At 43.7% G+C, this 14,724-nt stretch overlaps 1 protein-coding gene and 1 pseudogene across 1 annotated transcript; both read right to left on the reverse strand.

Moving 5' to 3' along the window:
* Nucleotides 1–2,746, reverse strand: part of LOC104953358 (uncharacterized) — a 12,029-nt pseudogene extending 9,283 nt beyond the window's left edge.
* Nucleotides 2,747–6,360: 3,614 nt separating this feature from the next.
* LOC104953353 (protein yippee-like 1) lies at nucleotides 6,361–13,836 on the reverse strand. The gene is made up of 3 exons (XM_010780290.1): nucleotides 13,595–13,836; nucleotides 12,771–12,879; nucleotides 6,361–11,178 (listed from the first exon to the last, which is right to left on the reverse strand). Exons 1-3 carry the CDS (start codon nucleotides 13,813–13,815, stop codon nucleotides 11,089–11,091), a joined length of 420 nt encoding a protein of 139 aa, XP_010778592.1. The 5' UTR covers nucleotides 13,816–13,836; the 3' UTR covers nucleotides 6,361–11,088.
* Between the last annotated feature and the right edge of the window lie 888 nt (nucleotides 13,837–14,724).

Below are 14,724 nucleotides of genomic sequence, written 5' to 3' on the forward strand. Positions count from 1 at the left end.
GCGCGACGAGCTACGCATAAAGATAATCGGAAGATAACGCAAGGAGGCTGGACCGCTTAAGTGGTGTCGAAAGGGAGTGGCAAGCTGGGGTCAGTTCTACAGACGGAGAGGCTGGATCAAAAGTTTGCGGTCGGTGAAATCAGAGTCGAGATTGTGAGGTTACGCCTCCTCGGACGAGGAATAGCGTCCGAGCATAGCTAAGGAGGCAAGACGGAAAATTAAGATACTAATTTAAGGACGCGACGTCTGGAAGTGGTTAGGCAGGAGTGGTGAAAAAGAATAATTTCCTTTACGAGGGAATGCGTCGCTGACAAGTTTTAGATGAGTCGTTCAAGAGTAAGTTAGCGAGAGACGATATAGGAGCCCGTGTAAGGAAGTCCTAATCCACGTCGTGTGGAGACGGACGATGTAGTTCCAAGATACATAGAGTACGCGATGTTACGCTTTATACTCCTGCCACCAGCGTGAGCTGAAGTGTATGGATGTAAGCGGGCCTATACGTACGCGGCATAATACGAAGAGTTTATAGAGAGTCTTGGACTGATGCAATTCGAAATGGATATTAATCACCACCAAGTAGTGTGCAAATGTGCATATTACAAGTCAGTACCATAGCCTAAAGTATTACGAAGAGAGTGTCAGGTGCCGTGGGCGGTGTGCCTGTGTTCAGTGCTGTGTGCAACGTAGATGTACAGTGGCCTGATATAAGAGGGACGGTCGCCCGGCGTCCGTAGATGTAGTAGCGGCGAATGTGGAGTGTGTGTGCACATGTGTTAGATAGTGGACGCTGCAGTCCAAGCCTAACACACAGGGGCATCGAAGCCAGAACATCAAGTTTACGGAGCAACGACATTTGTTACTAGTATGACTCTCCCAATCCCATTCTTCACCTACGGAGCCACTTTCTATCAACAAACCGAAAGACTGTCGTCGTCGTCTTTCGCTAACAGCACCTGAAGCAGAACACTTACGCCCAGCAGTGGCAGTCTAAAGCCAGAGCTCCTGACACACGTGACAGTTGAGAGCCCAAATCAACCTACAGCAGGTGGCATTAACCAAAGACAATATTGTCTAAGGGGACGGAAACACTTCCTGCAAACTGAGCCCCATGACGATACGGGAGAAGTCGTCTTTACAGGTCAGCCAGTCTAACTCCTACCCCCCCCCTAGTGCTAAATAAAGAGAAGAGCCACACTACAAGGTGCTGCAAGGAGATGCCACGACAAATGAAAGACACAACGCACTCGACTATCCTGCAGCGCAGTAGTACTAGTGATGGAAGTGACAGTTATGCTCAATTGAAAAAAGGGAGAGTTGAAACAAGCCTTTTTTACGCCCTAATACGCCGGAAAACTATTTATACGGGGGGAGAATAATCCTTTCCTGAGTGTGGACAGCATGAGGCGCAGAACGGGAAGCGTGATAGGGAGCCTCGGGTCTGCAGCGGGGGAGAACGTCTTATACAACCCTTTTAGAATAAGTTGAACTGTTGGGTTTAAAAAAAGGCTGGGAAAGCTAAGATCGGACCAGCGGATATTAAAGTGAATGCCTGCTAAGAGGCTCCGGATATACTGGGGTTTGAGGTTTCGGTCACTGGTGCAGTAGCACATGAAGGCGCACACGGTGGAGATGAGGACAGGTTTGAGTGAGACGCCTACTGAGCAGCAGAAAAAGGCAAACGTTCTCCATGCGAAATCATAGGATTTGAGGGTGGAAGCGGCTAAGCCCTTCCTCATAAAGAATCTAGCAGACTCGAGGTGCCGAGCTAGGGGACTCTCGTTTAGTGCAGAGAGAGGAGATGAAGTGGAGGGATTCCTACTGGTTGCGAGCTGGCTTCCGGGCAGAGGTTCCGGAATGTCTGGAAGTGAAAGCGAGAGAGGGAGTCAGCAACAACATTCAGGTGACCGGGAATATGGCGAGCTGTGATTAAGAAGTTGTGGATTATGGAGGACCGTGTGATGCTTTTCATGAATGGCATAATGTCACTGCACTGGGATCGCGCCTTGTTAATGATTCCGACCACTGATTGGTTGTCGCACAGCACCGAGATGCGTTTACGGAACCACAGGTGACCCCATACGTGGCATGCAACGGCGATCGGAAAGATCTCGTGCAGAGCGGAGGATGAAACATGATTAGGGAATGACGGGGGCCATGACCCTGCGAACCACTCTCCCTGGAAGAAACCCCCAAAGCCAACGGATGGGGCGGCATCCGTGAAAAGCCTCATTGAGTAGGAACACACGAGGTCATCATAAAAGAAGTAACTCCGTTCCAGTGGGCGAGCAGGAGGGACCAGGAACGTAGGTCTGAGCGGCAGCCTTCGTCTAGGAAGACGCAGTCATGGAGGTTGTCGACCGCCGATGCTGCGTCCAGGAGGCGGGAGATGAACGAGCGCCCCTGGGGGATGACGCGCATGGCGAAGTTGAGGTGTCCGAGAAGGGAGAGCAACTGTGGTTTTGTGATAACTTGTTGCTCGCAGTATGACTTGGTGATGTCCCGGATGCGCTGCAATTTGTCGGAGGGGAGAGACGCCTTCATGTCTATGGAGTCAAGGATGATGCCTAGGAACTCTAAGCGTGTGTTCCTAGGCATCACCTAACGTTTTCTCCTTGGAGAGAGGGACGCCTAACTCCTGAAAGCAATGTTTAAGCTTGGCCAGTGAGATCCCTGAGCTGTCCTGTGGCGGATCTATGAGGAGGAAGTCGTCCAGTAGGTGAAGGACGGAGGGGATTCTGACGATGTTCAGCAGAGCGCTTCCGAGAAGGAATTGAAAATGCAGGGGCTGCGTCTGCACCCGAAGGTCAGGCGAACGGCAAAATAGAGTTTGGACTCCCACTTAATACCGAACAAATTCCACTGAGACGGATGAATGGGGATGATTTTGAAGGCATCGGTAATGTCCGCTTTGGAGAGCAAAGCTCCGTGCCCTGTGAACTTGATCATTTTTATTGCATTATCCACTGAGGCATAGTGAAGGGAAAACTGATCTGGAGGGATGATACTATTGACGCTGCAGAATGGGTCGGAGCGGGGAGCGGAAAGATCGAAAATCAGCCTCTTTTTTCCAGAGTATTTGCGTGTGGCTATTCCGATGGGATTTGAACGGAACACTGAAAAGGGGGAGGAGCTAAAAGGACCGATTATGTATCCTTTGAGAAGTTCTTTGTCGATGAGCTGGGAAACTATGTTGGGTTCTTTAGCGGCTGACTGTAAGTTTTTTGCGACGAAAGTCACTGTGGGAGATGAGAGGACCCCTACCCTGAAGCCTTGGGAGAACCCTGACAGGAGATAGTCAACGAACGCGGAATCTTGGTGAGTAGAAAGCGCAGCTGCTAGCTGAGGGATGTTAATGGGAGTGGAGGGGTGATAGTTCAGAATGTTTTTCCACCACGAGGTTTCTGGCGCAGAGCTACTGTGAGGCTGTGGCTGCGCCTGGGGCAAACGGACTTCGGGTGTGCATCCCTGCAGAAACTGCAGATATGGAGAAATGTACAGTAAGGGTGAGTGCAAACATTTTTGTTAAAACTAGAACAAATCCTATCTTCGTGTCTAGTCTGCACCTGACGGCTTGGTCTATCGTTCCCAGCATACTGCATGTGGGAGGCTCTGGGCGCGGAGAAAGGCACTGAGGGGCAGAGGGGAGCGATGTGGCCCTGCGCTCCGCAGCTGTAGGGTAGACGGAGCAGAGAACATCACGGAAGATGCCGAAAGCGACCATGAATTGCCCTACGCTGATGTCTCTGATAAGACTGGGGTCTGCGACCTTAAAGACGGCGGTGATATTTCCTCCTGTGGCGATGGCTTTATCGCACTCCGGGGAGGGCAGAATAAGGCTGAGCAGATTGACGTCCTTCCCTTCAAGAATTTTCGCCCTAAGCCGTGAGGAGATGTTGGCGGCTTGGGAAATAAAAGGCCTACCTGAAAGGGGGGCTGGGAGGGCCGAAGCCAGAGAATAGGGGGGAGCTACTGCTGGAATGCGTGGGACACCCTGACCCGGCAACCCCGGACTGAGGCAGAGAGCGCTGCTCTGAGTGCAGCGGAAGTTGAAGTTCCTGTGATGGAGTCTTCCAGGGCCTGGAGGCGAGCATCGATAGCTCTCATGGAGCTCGCCAGGGATTGCAGGGAGCCGGCCACGCTACTCTCCATGAGGGGCGTGTTAGAGACACTCCCGGCCTGGCGAGCCTGGGAAGGGGTGGATTTTGGAGGCGGACGGGATCCTGGAGGGCTCGACTTCCTGCCCTTTTTTCCTCCGCGGCTGCGGCCGCGTCCTCGCCCTGATCTCTCCGGAGAGCTGACTGGAGCTGCTGCCCCGGACTGGGGAGCTATGCTGGAGACCTGGTCCGAGAGCTCTCGGAGCTGAGAGAGAGCGAGGCCTGGGGCTGTGGGAATGCCCTGCTGCAGGAGCCGGGCGATGAGGAAGTCTGCCTCTGATGATAATCCGCTGAAGGGAGCCGAACCGGGACCGAAGACTTCCAGAGAAGGTTCGTGATCCAAATTGTCCGAGTTGGACATCTTGAGCTATGTTGCTTTACAGTTTTCTCACGAGAAGGAGTATGTAGTACTACCATTGCGTGTGGTCACCTGAAATGACAACTGACAGGGGGGAAGAGCAGGCATTTTAAGGATTTTAACGTGTGCAGCAATTGGCTGCTGAGGGGTGACGCCCACATGTTTAATGAGGGGGGAGAGAGCAATAGAGTGACGTGTAAGTGACTCATTGTTAGGTCTTCCTTATTGAACTTGCCCTAAAGCTTTCATTAGTTAGCAACATTTTTACCTGTAGCGCAGCTGTGGCTCATGAGGTAGATGGTCACTCCGATTGTAAGGTCAGTGGTTCGATTCCAAACCCCAGCAGTCAACAAGTCGCAACTTAAACTCAAATTGGTTTATCAATTCACTGGTGTAAATGTTGGTGAATGTACTTTTTTCTAAGCAGGTGGCCTCTGTATACATGTTTGTGAATGGGTATATCTGACTACCATATCAAAAAGCACTTTGAGGGGTTGGACAGACTCAGAAAGTGCTGTATAAATGCAGTCCATTTACCATTTTCCCTTCCCATTTCAATCGTGTGGAGTACCTGAAACCAACATTAAAACTGTATATATAAAAACCAAATATACGATACAACCACAACCTGTTTTCCAACAAAATTGTATTTGATCTTTTATTTGATTTATTCACATCTTGGCCTGACATTTTAAAAGGTTATATTATTCTGGAATACAGTGGTATTCAAATACTTGCAAATGTTACTTTATTATAAGTAGCTGTACTACAGTGTAAAAATACTCTTAAATCTTACTTAAGCAGAAGTATTAACTAAATAAACTTAAAGTACAAGTTAAAATATTTATTATACTTCATTTCACAATGTAGAAATGTAATTAGTGAATCATTAATGTGTAATCATAGAAACTTCGTAGGAACTTTACAGCTGGTAAGGATATTTGCAACATATTATATAATGCTGGGTAGTTTGAGTAATTGTACTAAGTTACATTCCACCAGTTTTAAGAAAAGTATTTAAATAGAGTTTTGTAGATGTAAGCTCTTAATTGTTTTCAAGAAAATCATGTGGACATATAGGAATACAATTTGAAACCCATGAAAGATAACTAGTTCCCCTTTTCAACAGCTTTGTCTAGGTCATATGCAACGTTTAACCAGAGTGAAGTTCTGAGAAGTGTAAACCTGTGAAGAGGAAGTATGGCTGCAGACTACAGCTGACCTCTGGGTCAGCAAGAACAAAAAAGAAGCAGCATCAGGGAAACTGTGCAGGTCTCTCTCTTTTAAACTAATTGCCTCTACCAGCCTCTCTACCGGAGACCCACACATCAGCAGGGCAACAAGTGAATTTCACGCTCCACTGATTTTTCTATACTTTAAGGGCAATTTCTGACATATTTCCTGCCAGGCCTGTAATATTTAATCAGACGTGTGGCCTCTGTGCTGAACTGACAAGGTTCATTTTATCCTCTTTCACAGGAATCGCACAACCACCTCAGACAAGTTCCTTCTTTTCTTTTTTAGCTCTGTACTTCTGCAACACAATTATGTTTGTTTTCATAATGTGTCATGTTGTTGTGGCTTTTTCACACATTTACCGACTGTGAAATGGCTTTCACATTGACGTTTTCTATATTTTGAATGTATCAAAATGACCTAAAAGATATTAGATATTTTTAAATGTTAGACAATTTGCTCAACACTTTAGTTATTATAAAAAAGATGCAAAAAAAAGTGACATTCAAACTCTTCTGAAGATTAAATACAAGGTATGCTTTTAAATAAATATTCACAGTTTACTTTCCAATACCTTTATAAAACAGTCCCTAAAATTCACAACTTCACAACTTAATGCCATTGAAAATTTATTGTGATATCTGATAGTTTACATTAGAGTGAAAACAGATATGTGACATGGCTTTACTAAGACAGAATACAAAGCAATGTAGTCAAATGAAAAGCATATAATAGTTTTGTTTTAAATTTAGGAAAAAATAAAAATAAAACAGGCACAACATATAGCCATTATAAATACAACATGCTTTAGACCTTAAACTGTGTTTTAAAAGCCCTAAGAAAATAACTTGTACAGTCTTTTCCCCTGTATACCAATCTTGCTTTTGATTACGCTTTAGGTACAGATATAGAAAGTAACTGAGCTCATGAAGTTGGTAGCCAGTGTCACAATAAAACAAAAATAACAATACAAAGTAAACAGTTTTTCAGCAGCAAATATTAGCATTTTCATCCAGGCTGCTTTGACACTGTTGTGTTCAGAGAATCAAAACATTCTACCGAAAGACAATGTCATATGAGACAGGATTTCTCCTCTTTCATTTTGGTATAGAATTTAAATCTCCAGGAGACGCTCGACCCCTGACTTCCTTCCCGCCATTAACACATGACACTGATGCATTCGGTAGAACCTGGGTCTTTTTGGTACACACCGGCGGTGATACTGGCAACTGCTTTTTGTTGATTCAACTTAAATTGACTGAGCCCAGGGCAAGTAAAGAGGCTCTGCGAGCAACCACTGCTGGCGCCAATGTGGATGTCCGTTGGAGGAACTGGCTCTGTGCATGGAACAGCTAACAAGTCCATTCAGTTACCATATAGGCAGACATGAATGGTCTGGTAAGGTAGTTTTTGTTTGTTTGTAGAAAAATGTATCTACCAGTGTCCTTGGAAAAGGTTCATAAAGTTATAAATCTAAACCAAGGGCTGGATTTAGAAATTTTCTGATATGAGTCTGATGTAGGTTGAACAGTTTTAACTCCTGTTTGCTTATGTAGATCATGATATATGATCAGACTCTTGAAAAACAGACAGCCAAACCTGAACTTTCAGTCTCAGTAGTTTTCAAGTGTATCACCATGACATGGTGAATACCAGAGTTCATGAAATGTAGCCATTTAACTAGCACTGATGAAAACAAGAACACAAATATCAATGAGATCCCTTCGTAATCGCTTAAATGCACCATTAAAGAGAAACATAACACCAGGCTGAAGAGTTTTGATTGAATGCTTCTGTGTTTGAAGGTTCTACACCCTGCATCACTGATTAGTGTAGTCCGAAATGTACTCTGTTGCACCTTTTACTCAACCAGACACTGATGTCAAGGGGAAGCGACACACCCTCGGTGGCATCCATTGTTTTAGCTAGCTAGCCAATTCCACTATGCTAACATGCTACACTGGTTACAGAAATACTGTAAGCAGCACCGCAGGCGGCTGGCCAGCGTTAGTTAAACGGACTCCGTTGGGAGCTGGCTAGCTCATTTATTTTTCAATATTCACATCGCTATTTTCCGAGTGCAGTGTCTCTAGGAACGCAGCCGCCATCTTGCGTCAAGGCTTTTTGTCAGTTAGCGTGCGTTCATCTAAAGTGAGTTGTAAAAACAATCGACGCCCCCTGAAGTAAACTTCTGAATCATGGCAGCCAGGTGAACATTTGAAACACTGACTGTTAGCCAAAACAGTTCCCCTTTAAGAGACATGTGCGCAGTGGATTGTGGAATACTGAGTGCTTTATTTATAGTTAAAAATAGTCCCACAACTGGATGTAGAGACTGAGCTCCGATAGGTAAGAAGCTAACTTTATCAAAACAAGAAATCAAATATATCAGGGATGTAACCATTCATTTTCGGTCACAACCAGCAAACTTAAGAAATACAATCAGATACATAGCCAGCGGTGACAAAAGCTAAGAACCTCCAAAAAGGCCGCCAGAGGGTGCGTCTGATCCCCTGAAAGCCAGTATACAGGAGACACTGACTGTAGTGGTGAAAGGGTCTCCCTGTGACACGGTGGGAGATTCCAGCTCGCCCCCCTATGTTCACACGGCTCAGCAGGGACCTTAACATCGGCCCTCTAACAGGCTCTCACCAAACAGGCTAGATAAACAAGCTAACAGAAAAGCAACATAGAACAATGATAAATCACTTCCAAACAAACTAACCTGGCCCTCGACCTCACGGATCACCGGGAGAGAAACCAAACAGCTGCGAAAGAAGGAAAACATCAGGACAAATAAAAAAACTTCCAAACCAAAAAAAGAGAAACAAATAAAGTGTCTGCGGAAAAGAAACTAAACATTCACCTTCGTGTGCAGGCCTGCATGCACACACACATAGACACAGACACACACAGTCAGAGGTACAGTGAACAAAAGTGCTTCAAGTTGGGGAAGTAAAAGAACCAACCCAGTAGAAATACGTATAAAACCTTAAATATGTTAGTTTATGTACAAAAACTTTAACACGGGCCAATATCTCAGCTGTTTATGTCTTTAAATGTTCAAGTAGGTATGGGTTTGCATTGTCATCGTTTTTTGGGATAAAAAGGTCATGTGATCTGACTGACCTTGCCGGCAAAGTAATCAATCACTGCTGATTTTTTAATTTCTCCCATCCCGCCCCGCCCAACCTCCACCTGCTGCCAACTTTTTTTGTTATCCTTACAATAAAAAGTCAAACAACAAGCCTAAGGCATCCCGCATGCTCCAAACCTCCTCCTCTATGCTTTACTCTGAGAAATATCCATCTGTTTTTTGCACCTCTAAATCTTAATGTGGAAAATAAAAGTGTTTATGTATAAGTTTCTGTTGTGAGAAGAAAATAAAAAATATGCATTTTATGAGGATCTATGTGAAAAAAAATTATTTTGAGGGCCACAGAAGGGGGAAGACACATCGTTCCCACAAAGGATTTTTTAAGTTATGCACTGCACAACAGAAAAATAAGAGGGGAGATTTGAAGAGGCACAAGATTCATACAGCTTAGAGGCAAATCACAAAGAGACAATTCATATGCTCTAAGAGAGAGAGAGAGAGACGGATAAGCATTTAAAGTGCAAAAAGACCTACAAGAGCGAGAAGGAAATGGCCGCATTTCTACGATAGCAGCAAAGAATCGGAAACTAAACTTTTCTCGAGAAAAACTAAGAGGAAAAGCATCAGTTGTTGATTTTATTGAAATAAAACCAAAACTTGTAGAAGCATCTAGCTTCAGTCGTAACGAAAAACTATGAAAACACCTCAAACTGTCCAGGTCAAACTTTCTTTCCGTCTACAACAATCTGTCGTTCATCTGTGAGAAAGGCCATTTAAAAAAAACAAAAGTAGAAAAATACAGACAAGAGCGAACTAGAGTTTTGCCTCTAAACTGAGATGAACCAAAGGCCTCTGCAAAGTGCAAACGAAATAGCAACGTTCAAGTACGTCACTGTGTAATGCGTGACCACACACACAATGCATATACACAAAGTCTATGCATATATACATATGTGCACGACAGCAAACATATTCAGAATCCATATTCCAATATTTACGTACTATCAACAGTTTCATAGCATTTATGGATATGTAACCATAGCATGCGTGTATATATATATATATATATATATTCATATGTAGTTGTCTCTCTGATTGTTTCATTACTAGACAATGGAATAATACAGTCCGCCTTAATGCTTTATGACATGTGGCCACTGATGTCAGGTTCCCCAGTCTAGAAACAATTTTCGCTCATTTTAACGTGTAGTACTGCTGCAAAATGGGACCAGCCACAATCGCACTTAGCCAAACGCTACAAATATTTAAATATATATATATATATATATATATATATATTTATACATATCCATTTATGTCCAACACATCGGAGGTGCTGCTCCTTATGCTTTTTGGGTGCTGAGAAGTACCAGAAGGGGGGAGAAGTTAAGAAAATTAACAAGAAAGATAAAACAATAAAGATATATCAGGAATAACATCCCACACTACTGCATCCCATCCCTCGCCAATTTTTTCATCTTTTTTTTTTAAAAGCAAGATGCTGCTACATATTTGTAACTACAAAAAACTCCCTTTCCCCTCCGCTCCCCACCCGTCCCTGATTGCTCATTTGGACATCAGCAAAGAAAAGCATGCTCAGCTAAAGGCAAAGAGACAAATAAAAACCAACAACAACAAAAAAACACAACAGGACAGACTTGACAGGGAAATAAAATGCTAACCAGTAACACCCATCTGCTATCAAACCAAGTCCTTAGACCCAGAAGATAAAGATATAGTAAATAACATTACAAATAAATCATCACCCGTCTCGCTGGGTGAGCAACATAAAGAAAAAAAACATGTCCTCTCAGTGAAGTCTATCTCCATTCGCATAGTGGTCGCCATGACACCACAGTCACTTGTTAGCGTGGTTCGGTGAGGGGAGGGGGGGGTGAGAGTGAGGAAAGCAGACTCCAAAAATCCCGCTCTGTGAAGGAGAACACACACTCTTCAAAGTAATCACAGCACTCCAGTTGCTCCTCTGTCGCCATTTTGTCACTCTCACGATGAGTGTGTGTGTGTGTGTGTGTGTGTGTGTGTGTGTGTGTGTGTGTGTGTGTGTGTGTGTGTGTGTGTGTGTGTGTGTGTGTGTGTGTGTGTGTGTGAAAGAGGCGATGGGGTGGAGGTTCGTGGAGTTTTTCTTTTTAAGGGGGCTCGGGGGGGGGCAAGGTGGTCGTTGGTCGTCGCTCCATGCAGTTCACTAAAAAGCATTCCAAGGTCAGAGAGTGAGAAGAGGAGCATCACTCCCATCCGTTGTCTTTGATCATGTGTGCCAGCTCAATGATGAACTTTCCCTCTTTGTACTTTTGACTGCTCTCAAACGCGTGTTCCTGTCAAATAAAAACACACAGGAAAGGGACAAAGTTACAAGCAGTGGTGAGTACATACTCAAGTACTGTACAAATCTCAGGTACTTGAGTCTTCTTTTCATACCCCGTTTACTTCTGCTCCAATACATTTCCTATATATTGTTAATAGAGTACCCGTCAGTATACGTACAAGTAAAGCTGAAACATTAGTAGATTCATTCATTTGTTATTGGACAGAAAAATATGTCATACCATCTTCTAAAGTGCAAAGACTTTCTGCTTTTTAATACTTGTCCATATAAAGTTTATTATAGCCCAATATCAAAAAGGGCTTGTACATTTTGCACACTGGGAAGGTGTGACTAAGGCATTTCTCACCATTTTAAAATATTAACAAACCAACTAATCAAAAGCAGCAGAAGCATGTATAATGATAACAAAAATAAGCAATGGAAGAGAATGGTGGTAAAGTATGGCTGTGAAAACGTGCACTTGTGAAATGCTGTATTGTGAGCACATCACCTGCCAAGGTGTGTTCCCTGAGGGTGGGTGAAGGGGGATCTTGTTAAAAATAAATAAAGAAGTATGCAAGGTAATACATGGGATGACCTGTGATTACCATTCCTTATATTCCAAAACATATATTGAGAAAATAATAAATACTCATTAATCTGTAGAAAAAAACAAAAATAAATCACTCAACCTTAACAGACAGTAAATTCAAGCTTTCACATTAATGCAAAAGTACAAATTATTTAATGATAATGATTGAAAGCTCAGAGGAAAACAAATATTAGGTAAGCCTACCCACAAAGGGAATTTAAAAAACAAAAAAGGTTTTTAATTAATTGACTTTAACATAACATAAAAAAGTTTGCAGTAACTAGGCAGTACACTTAATTTGGAGTCAAACAGGCAGAAAGAAGAATATGCACCGTCATTTATCTGTCCACATTATGCATTATTGTAGATAAACAGGACACGTTTCCTAGCTACCAAACCACCTCTTTCAAATGTCCTGACTCCCTGTCTGAGAGCACATCCTGAAGTGCTGGATGAGTTCCGCTCAGCTCCAAGAGACTCCTGTCCATGTGAGTCTGTCTCCTGGATTATTTGCTCAGCCTTGTAAACCAGCTTTGCTCTGCTTTTGCTTGTGAGGCTTTCTTTAAGAGTCTAATTGTTTTTGTCACTGAAGGAGCAGCTTTAAGTGAGTCTCTGTCTTATCATTTGTTGAGTTATTTTCCTCCCTTAGTTACCGGGACGAGCCTCTTCGAAATGGCTTGGTATTTAATCACTGTAGACTCTCAGAGGTACCAGTCTGGAGCCAACCTTTAAGCACTGTAATTACCTCGACACTAGGAGACCACAGAGTGCTTAATCTCTATGCCTAAATATAACCCTGAGCAAATAAGAAAAACTGTCACCGTGGTTTTAACAAGCAATGCTTTAACGAGAGAAACCGTGTTCCTTCGACCCTTTATAGCATCATTTGTCCCCTAGCAGGCCAGGAAGCCACAGAGTTGCCCAACAACGCAGCGGCAGGCGTAAACGGTGCATCAATAAACATTTAGATGGGACAGGAAAAGAGCCGGGGTGAAAGTTGAAGGACTTACATATTTCCAGCCAAGGGTGGTTTTACAGTTTTCACAGTAGATGTCAGCCACAGCATGTAAACCTGTGAGGAGAACCCGCTCCTCAGCTGGCCCGCAGCCGACATTCACCCTGCAGGGGGGGGGAGATAGGGTCGTGGAGGTCAGGGAGAGCGGGAGAAGAGAAGCTAGAATCTTTCACTTAAAGGTGCATCCTGTCAGACAGCGTTGTTCACCCTTTTTTGAACAGCGGTACACTTTTTACATTAAAAAACAAAGCAAAACGGTGCCCCATTGTAGCCTAGCCATTCAGCATATACAATTACAGTTTAATGATGAGTCTCTCAATTTGGCCACAAGTTCTGCTACAATGGAACTAGCTTTGAGAGCTCTCTCAGACACCTTTGTGGTTGTTATCATTATAGTTACCTGTTTCTCAGATAGATAATAGTCTGTGTTCTTTTTTTGAAGTGAAGGGTGTTTTGTTTGCAGATTAGTTTATAGCTGGCTTGAGACCACAGACTGTTGGATTGCAATTGCAGAAACCGATTAAGTCAAATTGGACAATATCCCAAGGCACACCTGACGATCTCTCAGAGCACACTGATGAACTACGGCACAGTTGTTGAAAATCACTGTTGTGAGATATGGTGAGTTTGACCATATGGGGGAAATAACCTTAATATTGTAATGATATAAGGTTGACTACTGTGGCTTCAATAAGATATTTACACAATGACATTTTTGATGAATAATCGTCTGGAATGTGGAAATTGTGTGTGTGTGTGTGTGTGTGTGTGTGTGTGTGTGTGTGTGTGTGTGTGTGTGTGTGTGTGTCTCATACTTACACTGAATTAAACAGATAGGCTCTTCCTTGACTGCCTTGAAATGACTGCAATGAGAAAGAGAGAGAAACATAATATGAGCAGACGATACACGGTACAAGAATTTGAGCAACTGCCGCCCTGGGGTGCTTTTCTCCCAGTATCTGCTGTGCATACTTGTTATCCACCTTGTCACAGTCCCACACACACACATTCTGCTGGAGGTGAGGAATAAAACGAGGCATCGAAACTAGTCTATTATCTATTAACTTTAATGACGAGAGAGATGTTGTTTGTTGTTGGACTCCTTATTTTCCCTCGAGTTGTCCCTGCTGCAAACTCAGGGCGCCAGGCTTCATTGTGGGAATGCAGCGTTACAGATGTTCAGTGTATTTCCAGAGGGGAAGCTTTGACAATGAAGCGAAATGCAGTTCATAGGATATTACTGCACACACAAACAGCCCATTACGAGTCCTGATTGAATCATTTTTTAAATCCTCGTCAACCCCAAATGAGTACATGCTGAAATCTGTTTGCTTATATTTCTGAGGAATTGCATTATGTTAAAGGTCCCCTGTGGAGACTTTTCCTAAACAAACACTGTTCTGTTTGCACTCAGTTTTCTCACCAAAACTCAGTGTGCGTCTCCTTGAGGCACTACAGAGCTGTTCATGCATTTACTTTATCGTGAGGCTGGAACAAAGATCCATGTAAATGTAGGGAGGCGTGTGGTGCAGTGCATTGTGCGTTGGTGTTCGGATCAGGGGGTCACAGGTTCAAACCCCACTGCAGTCAGCATGTCGTTGTGTCCCTGGGCAAGACACTTCACCCCAAATTGCTCCTGTGGGGATTACCCACAGTAATGAGTATGTAAGTCGCTTTGGATAAAAGCAACATTCGAACCCTCCTCGCTTTTTAGTGAGGAGGGTTCGAAAAACACGTCCAAGTTCCGACAGGTAGCAAAGATAAAGCCAAACAAACGCCTTCAGACAAACTTTTCCTTTATGCTGCCAAGTACTTCAGCCTTAAAGCAGTAAAACCTTTAAAGCTCCCATGTCATGGCCATTTCTACTGATCATAATTTCATTGTTGAGGTCTACTAGAATAGATTTACATTGTTCAATTTTCCAAACTCACATTGGTTTCTCATACAG

The sequence above is a fragment of the Notothenia coriiceps genome, unplaced genomic scaffold (assembly GCF_000735185.1).
Source record: "Notothenia coriiceps isolate Sejong01 unplaced genomic scaffold, NC01 NC01_scaffold00021557, whole genome shotgun sequence".
NCBI lineage: Eukaryota > Metazoa > Chordata > Actinopteri > Perciformes > Nototheniidae > Notothenia > Notothenia coriiceps.